Source organism: Tachysurus fulvidraco, chromosome 1 (assembly GCF_022655615.1).
Source record: "Tachysurus fulvidraco isolate hzauxx_2018 chromosome 1, HZAU_PFXX_2.0, whole genome shotgun sequence".
Taxonomy (NCBI): Eukaryota; Metazoa; Chordata; class Actinopteri; order Siluriformes; family Bagridae; genus Tachysurus; species Tachysurus fulvidraco.
Genome location: NC_062518.1, coordinates 15,708,810 through 15,722,180, shown reverse-complemented (window position 1 = coordinate 15,722,180; position 13,371 = coordinate 15,708,810). Strand labels below are relative to the sequence as shown.

General features: G+C 41.8%; 1 protein-coding gene across 1 annotated transcript in view; it reads left to right on the top strand.

Annotated features, from left to right (window-relative positions):
* sun2 (Sad1 and UNC84 domain containing 2) overlaps window positions 1–13,298 on the top strand; it is a 13,841-nt gene extending 543 nt beyond the window's left edge. The window contains exons 2-18 of the mRNA XM_027168668.2: window positions 4,336–4,453; window positions 4,549–4,682; window positions 4,896–5,060; window positions 5,549–5,608; window positions 5,729–5,822; window positions 6,358–6,431; window positions 6,516–6,607; window positions 6,717–6,821; window positions 6,937–6,990; window positions 7,846–7,889; window positions 7,991–8,141; window positions 8,253–8,477; window positions 9,628–9,712; window positions 10,130–10,245; window positions 10,411–10,578; window positions 10,758–10,850; window positions 10,975–13,298. Coding sequence (XP_027024469.1) covers window positions 4,336–4,453; window positions 4,549–4,682; window positions 4,896–5,060; window positions 5,549–5,608; window positions 5,729–5,822; window positions 6,358–6,431; window positions 6,516–6,607; window positions 6,717–6,821; window positions 6,937–6,990; window positions 7,846–7,889; window positions 7,991–8,141; window positions 8,253–8,477; window positions 9,628–9,712; window positions 10,130–10,245; window positions 10,411–10,578; window positions 10,758–10,850; window positions 10,975–11,091 — 1,895 coding nt within the window. The 3' untranslated portion in view covers window positions 11,092–13,298. The remainder of the gene's footprint in view (window positions 1–4,335; window positions 4,454–4,548; window positions 4,683–4,895; window positions 5,061–5,548; window positions 5,609–5,728; window positions 5,823–6,357; window positions 6,432–6,515; window positions 6,608–6,716; window positions 6,822–6,936; window positions 6,991–7,845; window positions 7,890–7,990; window positions 8,142–8,252; window positions 8,478–9,627; window positions 9,713–10,129; window positions 10,246–10,410; window positions 10,579–10,757; window positions 10,851–10,974) is intronic.
* The last annotated feature ends 73 nt before the right edge of the window (window positions 13,299–13,371 follow it).

Genomic DNA, 13,371 nt, shown 5'->3' with positions numbered 1-13,371 from the left:
TCTCTCTCTCTCTCTCTCTCTCTCTCTCTCTCTCTCTCTCTGTCTCTCTGTGTCTCTCAGTCTCCCTCTCTCTCTGTCTCACTCTGTGTGTGTCTCTCTCTCTCTCTCTCTCTCTCTCTCTCTCTCTCTCTCTCTCTGTGTGTCTCGGTCTCTATGTGTCTCTCAGTCTCCCTCTCTCTCTGTCTCACTCTGTGTGTGTGTTTCTTTCTTTCTCTCTCTCTCTCTCTCTCTCTCTCTCTCTCTCTCTCTCTCTCTCTCTCTCTCTCTCTCTCGTGGCCTAATGGTTAGAGAGTCTGACTCCTGACCTTAAGGTTGTGGGTTCGAGTCTCGGGCCACGACTGAGGTGCACTTGAGCAAGGCACCGAACTTACCCAACTGCTCCCCGGGCGCTGCAGCATAAATGGCTGCCCACTGCTCCGGGTGTGTGTTCACTGCTGTGTGTGTGTGTTCACTGCTGTGTGTGTGTTCACTGCTCCGTGTGTGTGTTCACTGCTGTGTGTGTGCACTTTGGGTGGGTTAAACGCAGAGAACGAATTCTGAGTATGGGTCACCATGTCACGAGTATGTCACGTCTCTCTCTCTCTCTCTCTCTCTCTCTCTCTCTCTCTCTCTCTCTGAGTGTGTCTCTCTTTTTTCACACACAGTTAAATAATTAAGACATATTGTGTGATGATGATGATGATGATGATGATTTTTTATTGTTTTTGTTACATTTTTAAACACAATCCAAACTCAGATTCTGACTAAACTGAAACCCAGATCACTAACTAGTGCTGATGGACAAATAAACTCCTTTATCTTAGTTTCTCATCACAGCTTATACTTCTTCCTCACACTTTCTTCCTTACAGGTCACATACTCACATAGGTCACATACTCACATACTCAGTGTTCCCTCTCTGTTCTTCCTCGCACTTTCTTCCTCACAGGTCTTCCTCACCATTGTCCCCTCAGTGTTCCCTCTCTGTTCTTCCTCACACTTCTTCCTCACAGGTCTTCCTCACCATTGTCCCCTCAGTGTTCCCTATCTGTTCTTCCTCACATTTCTTCCTCACAGGTCTTCCTCACCATTGTCCCCTCAGTGTTCCCCCTCTGTTCTTCCTCACACTTCTTCCTCACAGGTCTTCCTCACCATTGTCCCCTCAGTGTTCCCTCTCTGTTCTTCCTCACACTTCTTCCTCACAGGTCTTCCTCACCATTGTCCCCTCAGTGTTCCCTCTCTGTTCTTCCTCACACTTCTTCCTCACAGGTCTTCCTCACCATTGTCCCCTCAGTGTTCCCTCTCTGTTCTTCCTCACACTTCTTCCTCACAGGTCTTCCTCACCATTGTAACCTCAGTGTTCCCTCTCTGTTCTTCCTCACACTTTCTTCCTCACAGGTCTTCCTCACCATTGTCCCCTCAGTGTTCCCTCTCTGTTCTTCCTCACACTTCTTCCTCACAGGTCTTCCTCACCATTGTCCCCTCAGTGTTCCCTATCTGTTCTTCCTCACACTTTCTTCCTCACAGGTCTTCCTCACCATTGTCCCCTCAGTGTTCCCTCTCTGTTCTTCCTCACACTTCTTCCTCACAGGTCTTCCTCACCATTGTCCCCTCAGTGTTCCCTCTCTGTTCTTCCTCACACTTTCTTCCTCACAGGTCTTCCCTACTCAGTTCTTCCTCACACTTCTTCCTCACACTTCCAGCTGCTGTTTTGCTGATACTTTTGTTAGATGCCTGAAAACCAGGACACATGTTTGTATTATATAAATGATTGTGAGGTTCGAATAAAAAAAACTTATTGTATTTATTCAAAAGAAGCAAAGCTGGTTACCAAAAAATCTGAATCAATTCCTTTTTGCTTTTTAAATTTTTCTTTTTTTTACTGAGAAAAGCTGTGTGACTTGTTCTCCCTGGATTCATTTTATCTGCAGCGTGACTTGTCTTTAGCAGCTTAGCACTCCCTCTCTCTCTCCCTCTCTCTTTTTGTGTCTCTCACACACACACACACACACACACACACACACACACACACACACACACACACAGAGTACTGCACTGTGAACAATTAGGTCTACTACCATTCTTGCTTTAGATATTAGCAACATCCGTATTGAGTGAGTCTTTGTTCATTTTCCACTTGTTCTTCATTAATGACGCAACTCCAGCGCACAAAAATACGTAAAAACAACCCAGATATTACAGAACCAATGTTTTAACTGAGCCTCAACATCATTGACAAAGTACAATTATGGAAAACAACATGACTGAAGAAACATCTGGCAAAAAAAACACATACTCAAACTGACCATATGTCTAAATAAAGATTTAAGTAAGTCTAAGTATCAGGACTATAACAGGAAAATGTACACTCATGTTTCTGCTCTTTTTTTTCGGGCATTTTACCTCAGCCATCCTGCTATCGGCTAATCGGTTGCTTGCGAAATGTAGCATGGGATTTTGATTAGCCAGAGGTAACAGGATTAGGATTAGCATTACAGCATTTTAGAAAGATTTTTTTAAGCTATATTAATTCATAAATTTATATGTAATTATTTATAAATACTTATCTACATGTTTCATTTGTGTTAGCAATAAAATCCCCTTCAGGTGTTTTGTTAGACTCAGCGTTGTCCTGACATCAAAACACTGGCAGTGTGTATATATATATGTGGGTGTGATGCTATATTTTTGTACCCTATTTCCGTTGTGTGTGTGTGTGTGTGTGTGTGTGTGTGTGTGTGTGTGTGTGTGTGTGTGTGTGTGTGTGTGTGTGTGTGTGTCTGTCTGTTGCTATGTGGATCTGGTTGACTGCTTTGAAAGTATGCAGTGGTTAAAGATAAGCATTAGCGCAGCAGACTTATGCTAATGTGCGCATTGCAATAAGTATTTGGCATCTTTGCTTTCATACAAAAAGTTTAACATCATTTTTATCCATAATTTTTATTTATTTTTATTGTTGTTTCATTTTAACTCCTGAATTATTGCATTATTTTACAGGATCCTCATCTGTCTTAGCAGCTTGAATACAGTCAGGTTTATGTAGTATTTAACGTTATAAGATCAAACTTGAAATCATCTTGTTTTATTGACCGTTAATTCAGCTACATTTAATTAAGTGTTTCTAAAAAGAAGTAGTATTATATGTTCATATAATAAAAAAAAAAATAAATATTAAAGTAAACATTTAAACATTTTATTCGTGTTATTCGTGTATGTATAATAAGAATTGAATATTTGAGTTTGCTATGATGTCATTTTTTGTTGCGTTTAAACCATCGTAACTGACCGATAGTGTTTGTAACTGACCGATAGTGATAGTGTGACTCTGTGCTTTGATATCATCGCTCTGTGTGTAACAGATACCTAACAATCTTTTTTTTTAAATAATTAGTATTCTTAATGTTACTTTCTACAGTTTAAGACAGAAATGAATGAAAGCATGAAGGCTGTCCGTTCATTTGTACACGTACGATTTTGGGCGGAGTTATAATCGAGATGAACTTTCAGATTTACCATCAATTTAATCAGCTTTTTCGACAGACAAGCGGATGTTAAATCGATTCTGTTTTGGATATCGTACAGTTGTGAGGCAGCTTGCTTACTGCCCCGTTTGCATCCATATTGCACCTAGTGTTCAAAAATATGCACTGCAGCAGGCATTTATAGAGGCCCATTGCGGCAGGATTCACACTGCCCCTTACCCAGGGAGATGGGCATTTACTAAATTTCAGGGGTTCCGTTACCACGACGTAAAGTGGGTGTGTTTAAAGTGGGCGTGGTTAGATTATCAAATAGGCCACACATACCCGGTGACGCAATATCTGTTACACTGTTCTGAGATCCCTGGAAATAAGTGCTTCCCCAGCGAGATGCAGCAGACAGGACAGTTAATGACAAGGTTGCCAGTTCATGTCAAATTGAGCTCAAATCTGCAGCTCTAGCTTAAATAGCAAAGGATAAGAATGAAAGCGAATAACGTGTGAGTGCAGACTGTGAAATAAAGTCTGTAATGGACAAAAACATTATTGCATTAAGATTGAGAAGGGATTATGGAGTGGATAAAGTCCAGGGGTAAATCATGCAGATTAGTGAATGTGCTAAGTTTTGTATGTATTTTTATTTATTTTTTTACTGCAGTAGATGTCCAAAATTTTGAGTGGTGTTATAATTAAACACACCTTGGTCCTGTTACTCCTGAGCATCATTAAAGTCAGTATTTTTCATGTTTGTGGTGCCGATATTTGTATATATAAATATATATAAATGCTGCTTGTTTAATTATTATTTTTTTTTAATTGATGAAGTCGATCAGCTTGATTAAGACTGAACCACGCTTCCGTTTCTCTCGTCCTGTAGAGTCGAGGCGTAGTACGCGGTTGGTGCCGAGCAGACTTTACCCACACGATGACGACACAGCGAGTACCAGCTCTACAGGGTCTGCGGGACAAATCACTTACAGAGAGAGTACTGTGAGGTAAGTGTGTGTGTGTGTGTGTGTGTGTGTCTAAGTGTATAATTGTAGGTGATATATGTATATCACACCACTCTGTACATTTCATAATTGTCCAGGGTCTTCAAGAGGAAAACAGGACCCCGTAAAGGGGGCGGGGCTTCTCCCAAAACCAACCCCAAACCCAACCCCAACCCCAACAGCAGCAATGTGAGCAAACCCCAGAGTCCGAGCTTGAACGAGTTCATCACAGGTCAGTCCTGATTATATCACATGACGTTTTTTTCTCTCTCTCTCTCTCTCTCTCTCTCTCTCTCTCTCTCTCTCTCTTTCTTTTCCAATTAATTCTGTTAAGGTTTCTATTTTACACCAATGTTCATAACCGCATCAGATGTCACTGGTTTCTAGTTTCGAGTCTCATATACGAGTATAAATATTATTATTTTGTCTGTTTGTGTGACACCAGTGAGGAAGAGTTCTCCTTTTCGGGCTCCTAGCAGCATCATGAGCCCTTTGAACACTTTAGCACCAAGCACCTCGACTCAAAGGGAACCGTCTGGTTTCTCCTCGGGATATTCTTCATCAGAGGAAGGATACGGCCGGAGCAGCAGCCCGCACAACACGACCACCAGTGAGTGTGTTGGGGGGAGAAAAAAAAGCAGAGTATAATAGAAAGTAACAAAAGTCATTAATTATTCAAAACCAAACCAGCATATAGCCACATATAAGTATCACAATACTACATATATGTAGGTCTGAAAAAATGGGGCGTGTGTGTGTTTGTGCGTGCGTGCATGCGTGTGTATTCGGTTATTATCTCAACTTAACCACAGCATCTTCCTGTTTCCTTTCTGTCTGGTTGTTCACTTCCGTTCGCGCTCTCATGTTGGTCTCAGGGTTGAGGACGATGATGATGATGATGATGATGATGTAAAGACATGACACGCAGTAAAATTCCGTACCTGTAGTCGATCCTAAACGCTGTCTTTCTTTTTGTCTGTAAATATATTCTTCTTTAGTAAGTGTTATAGTCTTAATAAAAGTGGCATAGAAACACAAACCAGACCCGTCTCATGAGTGTTCAGCTTTAGTCCGTGTTCCTCTGTGTGTGTCTCTCAGGCTCTTCTCACGCTCCATCAGATGGAAAGATGGAAGGCCGAGGAGCACTGACCGCCCCAGGTCTGAGATTCACACACAAACACACTCCGCCTAACACTGTCAAATGTATTAATTATACCTGTCACTCTTTGATAGAACTGTAATGTAGATTATTGTTTGTTTGTATGTTTGTGTGTTCAGCTCGTGCCTTTGCAGTGGTGTATTTCTGGCTAGGTGTGGCGTGGTACAGTATAACATCTGGAATGTCTCTGCTAAATGTTTCTCTGCTAAGCAGGTATGCTGTGCGTGTGTGTGTGTGTGTGTGTGTGTGTGTGTGTGTGTGTGTGTGTGTGTCTGCCCAGCTCTCTGTCCCTGTGTGTGTCTCTATGAGGGTGTGTCTGTCTATCTGGGTTTATGTCTGTGTGTGTGTGTCTGTCTGTCTATTTCTGTGTGTCTGCCTGTCTGTCCGTCCGTCTGTCTGTTTCTCCGTGTGTGTGTCTTTGTGTCTGTCACTATGTGTGTCTCTATGAGGGTGTGTCTGTCTATCTGAGCTTATGTCTGTGTGTGTGTGTGAGTCTCTATGAGTGTGTGTCTGTCTGATTGTGTCTGTTTCTGTATGTGTCTGCCTGTCTGTCCATCTGTCTGTCTGTCCGTGTGTGTGTGTGTCTGTCACTGTGTGTGTCTCTATGAGGGTGTGTCTGTCTATCTGTGTTTGTCTGTGAGTGTGAGTCTCTATGAGTGTTTGTGTGTGTGTGTTTGTGTGTGTGTGTGTGTCTGTCCGAGTGTGTGCCTGTGCTGCATTACCACACTTTTTAACCATCTGTCCTCAGGCGCACTGCAGGTTTGAAGAAGAATCTTTTCCTCCTCCTCTTCCTCCTCCTCCTCCTCATTCTGCTGCTTTTCGGTGAGTGTGATTGCGTCTGTGTAGATACACGTGTGTGTGTTTGGCTGGTGTACCGGTGTTGATATCAGGTGTGTGTCGTTACAGGCGTGTGGTACTGGTACCCGTATGCTACTCGTTCAGCTCGAGCTCCCGCGGTTCAGCCGCGTCACACAACACACACACATCTTCAAGCTCGTGTAAGTGAGGTCACGTTCTCAGTGCAGCTAGATAATCTCACAGTGTGGCTGTATTCTCATCTCTCTCTCTCTCTCTCTCTCTCTCTCTCTCTCTCTCTCTCTCTCTCAGGATGATGCAACTTTTGCAGCTCTAAAAGAGGAACTCTATGCAAACCTACGAGAGCGAGAGAGCAGATGGTTGGAGGACAGAAGCAGGGAGTTAGATGATGTGTTGGTGAGAAAGTGAATGTAGCTTTAAACCTTTGTGTCATTTTAATGCTCCGTATTCAAATCAGCACTAATTCTGAAACCCCACTGTGAGACGTCACAACTTTCTCTTTACCTTTAAGAAAGAGATCGAGTTACTGAAACATGATGGAGACAATCAGAAGCGCACATATGAGGTAAGAAACACACACGCACGCACACACGCACACACACACGCACACACACACAGCCATACACACATGCACATACTTACACTGCCAATGTACATATGTGTACTTACACACACACACACACACACACACACATACTCCCTGACACCCAAACACACACTCTCATACACACGACACACTGACGCACACATACACAGTCCCATGCATACACACTCACTGACACACACATACACAGTCCCATACACACACACATGACACACTGACACACACATGCACAGTCCCATGCATACACACACACGACACACTGACACACACATACACAGTCCCATGCATATACACACACTGACACACACATACACAGTCCCATACACACACACACGACACACTGACACACACATACACAGTCCCATGCATACACACACACTGACACACACATACACAGTCCCATACACACACACGACACACTGACACACACATACACAGTCCCATGCATGCACACACACTGACACACACATACACAGTCCCATACACACACACACGACACACTGACACACACATGCACAGTCCCATGCATACACACACACACGACACACTGACACACACATACACAGTCCCATGCATACACACACATGACACACTGACACACATACACAGTCCCATGCATACACACACACATGACACACTGACACACACACACACAAATTATTTTCTTAGCACTTGCTTTCTTTTGTACTTATTTATAGCAGTTACACACAGTCAGAGTATCACATGTAATGCAATTCTCTGGGGTTTTTTTTATGTGTGTGTGTATGTGTGTGTGTTTGTGTGTTTGTGTGTGTGTGTGTGTGTGTGTGTGTGTAGAAGTTGCAAGTGGATGTGCAAGACCTGAGAATTCGATTGAGGAAGTGAGCTTTCATTTCATCCCTCCTACTTTATCAGCGTTTCTGCTCGACCACATTTTATTGTTGTTGTTATTATTTTGTACTTTGTGATTCTCTCCTTCTAGCATTGACTCAGAACATCGCAGCCTGAGTAAAAAGGAAACCCAGGGGATGCAGGATCAGATATCCGATCTGAAAATGGACATGTCCAAACTTCAGTCAGCCTCTGAAAACCTGAGTCGCAGAATAGACGGCCAGGAATCCGAGAACAGGAAGGTACGAGCGAGCGTTCACACCTTCCTGACTGTAGTCCTGCTACACCGGGACCCGTGACGCAACATGGACGACTCTAAAAAAAAAAACCAATTCTTTCCCTCTGTTCTCTAGTTAAAGAGCGAGCTTTCCGATTGGCTGTTGCAGCAGATGTCCGTTCCAGTTCACTCTGAGCGTGATGTAGTGATGCATCCTGAGCTGCAGAGGGCGCTTGAGGACTTGGAAAAAAAAATACTGGACCGATTGGGACAGGAGCACGAGGAGAAGGAGAGGAGAGATGTGTGGAGGACAGTGGGAGAGACGCTGAAGGAGGAAGGAGTGGGAGCAGTCACTGTATCGGTGTGTGGTTGTGTACTGATGTAATGGGGGGTTGAAAACACTGAATATGAGACGAGAGATCCTATAAACAGTTGTAGAAGAGTAATGTTTTATAATCACACGCTCCGGTTCCCTTTTGAGGCCGGTTTCTCTTAACGTTTCTTCATGTCACCCCCGGGAGATTCTTCTCCTCCTCCTCCTCCTCCCCACCGTTGCCTCTGGCTTGCTCATTAGGGATCAATAAGAATTATGAATTGCAGAAAGTTCATTCATTCATTTTCTACCGCTTATCCGAACTTCTCGGGTCACGGGGAGCCTGTGCCTATCTCAGGCATCATCGAGAGAGTGCCAACCCATCGCAGGGCACACACACACTCTCATTCACTCACACACTACGGACAATTTTCCAGAGATGCCAATCAACCTACCATGCATGTCTTTGGACCGGGGGAGGAAACCGGAGTACCCGGAGGAAACCCCCGAGGCACGGGGAGAACATGCAAACTCCACACACACAAGGCGGAGGCGGGAATCGAACCCCCAACCCTGGAGGTGTGAGGCGAACGTGCTAACCACTAAGCCACCGTGCCCCATTGCAGAAAGTTGCGTTAAATAAAAATGAAGTAGAATAAAAATCAGTCCGAGGCATTACACAAACTTTGAGGGCTTCGTCAATACGACGATGTAGATATCTTATAAAAGAAAGAAAGCACTGGTGTCCTGAGCAGCAGACATCAAACTGGTAGACAACGATATCCAGAAGTCTTGCGAAAGAACATTATTTACTTTCAAGCTTTCCCCCCCAAGACTTAACTGTTTCTGTAGGTTTTTTTTATTCTGGTCTGAAAATTGTGTGGTTTTATTTTAACACATGTAGATATAAATAGCAGAAAAAGCGGGAACAAAGACCTAAAGAGATCATTAGTATCATAGAGTCTGTGCGTATACACGGATATATACTACATTTATATGTAGACGTGCTTTCACATCCAGTTTCCCACAGTAACTATAGAGTGTGTGGGGGTGTGTGTGTGTGTTTGTGTATTTTCCCAGGCTCTCTCTCTGAGCTTTTTTTATTACCCACATTATCCTCTGTAGAACATACACACTGCCCTGTTTACACTGCTGCTCCGTGACATGATAAATGTTGTCCTAATTTATGATGTCACAGGATGTCGAGCGCATCGTGCACAGGGCGCTGAGCCTCCACAGGGCCGACGGGATCGGCGTACCCGACTACGCGCTGGAGTCTTCAGGTAGCCTGTTAATCCTTCTGTTGGGGTTAAGTGTTAAACATGACCCCTTGTTTATACGGCGACAACAAAAGATATCCGGTTTCCTCCGTTACTTTTATTTTTTTTCTGTTTTAAGATCGTAAACAGGCAGTTTTGTTTAGACTTAGCTAAAGAACCAGAGTTTAACAACTACACACACACACACACGTTAGTGAGTCTTCAAGTGTGTGTATGGCTAAAAATATCAAACAGTCTAAAAACCCAGACTAAACATGCGATGGGGGGGGGCAAAACAAGATGTTAAACATTCAATAAAAGTTATGTTTTGATTGGGTTTTTTTTGGTTGTTTTGGCTGCTTTTATCACAGACTTTCACTTTGATGTGGTAAGATTTGTATGTGTGTGTGTGTGTGTGTGTGTGTGTGTGTGTCTGTGTAGGTGCCAGTGTGATAAACACTCGCTGCTCAGAGACGTATCACACCCGATCAGCGTGTATTAGCCTTTTTGGATTTCCTCTGTGGTATCCTTCAGAAAGCCCTCGTACAGTTATACAGGTAATACACACACACACACACACACACACACACACAATACCGGCAGTTTACATGCAAATATGTTCAGAATGCATTAAGTAAATAAATAAACTCCATCGTGTGTGTGTGTGTGTGTGTGTGTGTGTGTGTGTGTGTGTGTGTGTGTGTGTGTGTGTGTGACCACAGCCTGAGCTGTACCCCGGTAAGTGCTGGCCATTTCGCGGTTCTGAAGGTTTCCTGGTCATCGCTCTGTCTCATGCCGTACAAATCACTCATGTCTCCCTGGAGCACCTGCCCCGAGTTCTCTCCCCCACCGGAAACATCAACAGCGCACCTAAAGACTTCGCTGTTTACGTGAGTCCGAACAAACACGTCAAGCTGCATCGGCGTCACCTTATAACTAATAAAGCACACGTAAATATAGACCTGTGCAGTCTGTCCTGATCTCCTGTGTCTCATTCTATAGTGTGTTTTTTCCCCTCTGTCTTCACAAAGTGTTAATTTTCGTGCTTTTTTTTTTTTTTTTTTTTAAGGGAATGATCAACAATGAGAACGAGGAAGGGAAACTTCTCGGAACGTTCACGTACGACCAGGACGGAGAACCGATCCAGACCTTCCAAGTACAGGTGAGAAGGACACGTCAGCGTTGGACAACGTGCTCTTAAATAATGAGTTGGTACTGAATTACATAAACGGTGTAAATAAGGAGTGGAGTATTAAGAGTAAATACGTTAGTTTTGTGTTTTTCAGCGCTCTCAGAGTGACGCCTACAGACTGGTGGAGCTGAGGATCCTCAGTAACTGGGGTCACCCTGAGTACACCTGTGTGTATCGCTTCAGGGTCCACGGCCAGCCCACGTCTGCCTGAGGACACGACCACAGACGAACGGAAGAAAAGCCGGAGTCATGTCTGTCTAAGGAAACTGAAGGTTTAGCTATGACCTGAAAATCAGGAAGGTTCCTAAACTAACACTCAACCTTCAAAACAAGAGCGGTGGAGTGTGATGGAGAAATATCAAGATCATCTTCATATCCCTCCATCACACACACACACACACTTGTCGGATGCTGATCAGACTACAGGGTTACAGAACATGTTTACTAATGAAGTTTATGCTAATTGATATATATATATATATATATATATATATATATATATATATATATATATATATATATATATTGCAATAATTAGATTTTTAAAAAGTTTAACAAAGGTTTTCCGCCATTTGCACTATTCGCCAACTCGCTCCTAAAGAACGTACCTCTTATTTATCGATGATTCGTGAGTTTCCGAATGAAAGTAGATAAATACGCATATAACGTGGAATAAAGTCTAAAGGCTACCGATTATCGTTAGCACCGTGCTAATCGGCAGCTCTTGTTCTCAGCGGTATTGTCATTTTTAACTTCTGTTGTTAGCGAGAAGGTGAAATCCGTCTGAATCCTGTCGAGAAGTTTTGTAGTTAAAGTTTGTACATGATTTGTCTAAAATATCTACAAAATGTGTTTTTCGTGTTTAAGTACGAATTTTAGAACGTTTTATCAAACACATTTGCAAAAACCTAGACTATGTGTATATATAGATGCCAAGCTAACTCTGAATGTCCGTTCGATGAGATCATTACCCATAATTCAACATAACCTGTGGTACACTGCTTCTGCACGATGAAACAACATCGTTATGATTTCATTCGTTTGAAATTTGTAGCAATCTTTATTCGTGCCGACGTTCTGTTACAAACGTCAGTGGCGGCGCAGCTTCAGGTCTTCTGATTGGTTTTTAATGAAGTTATGGGATTACTTTTAGCTCGGTTTAACCAAATTACGGTACCTTCATTATAGCAGGTAACAAGCTAAAATTTTCTCAGTAGCTTCAATATTCATTTCAGCATTTCGGTGAGGAGTTACTGTGTAGAATTTCGGAAGGCAACAAACAGTGTTGAGTTTACTACATAAATATTTTTTATTTATGTCCAGACGATCACGTTAACTTTTATGGGTAAGCAATTTGATCATTTCTACAATATTCTAATAATCGAAGAGTAAACCTAATATACTAATATACTTTCATCTGTACTTTGATACGTTTTTTTGACACAAAAACGTATTTTAATTCATAAAGCTGGCTTTATAAATTTGTATAATAGCAAGAATTCAAAAGTGTAAAAAAATTTTTTTTGCTCGGAACCGTTTTATGTTAAGAGGCAGAATTTTCTGTATACGATGACGTTGACCTTCGTTTTCCGCTAAAGCTGAAACTTGAATATTTAAAACGTTTTTTTTTTCTTACTGCTCATGAAGACAGATTTATAATTTTTAAGCCTAGACAGTATTTTAACTCTTGGCTGTTTCACACAGGTATTTAAAATAAAATAAAAAAAACAAAAGATGTTTTATTTATAATCTTTTTTTTTTTTTTTAATAATTCTGGATGTGCCGATTTAAACTGTTTGCTTATTTAAAGTTTTAAATTTCATGTTTCGCAGTCGAAAGTTTCATTTTACCTCAAAACTGTTGTTACTCTCCGTTGTATAGAATTATTTGAGAAGTGTCATGAAGTGTTCTGGAAGTGGGCGTGGCTAAACGAAGTGCACTATGCTATATTTATGTAAAGATGAAATTTATCCGTTCACGTTTCAATATCCATTTTAATAATTTGTACCCGAACGGCTGTCTGTAGAAATCATTTCTGTACTTTTCTGTATTTCTGTAATTTCATTTCATCCATTTATTCAGCAACATTATGGATTTTTAAATGTTTGTTTAGTTAAAAGTTTGTGTTGTGATTTTTATCAAAAATCACCGGTTTTAATTTTTATTTTAAAAACAAAAAAAAACGCTGTTTTAAGATTTGAAACGTTCGGCTAGTAAAGATGTCGTTCGCGCCACGGACTCGAGCTTCTTCGTGCTTAAAAACAAATTTAGGGAAACATTTAAATGTAAAAGGTCTCTTATTTCCAGAGTGTACACATTTCCGTACAGCCGCTTTGTGACAATGTTCACTGAATTCTATCGTTTTAAAAATCAGACATGTTGAACGCATTTAATAAATTTCAGTCTGCGTATCATTTCTTTAATTTTACAAAAGAATGTTTTCTTGAATTCCTTGTTTACGATACAGACACCGATTAGAAAAGTCTTTCAC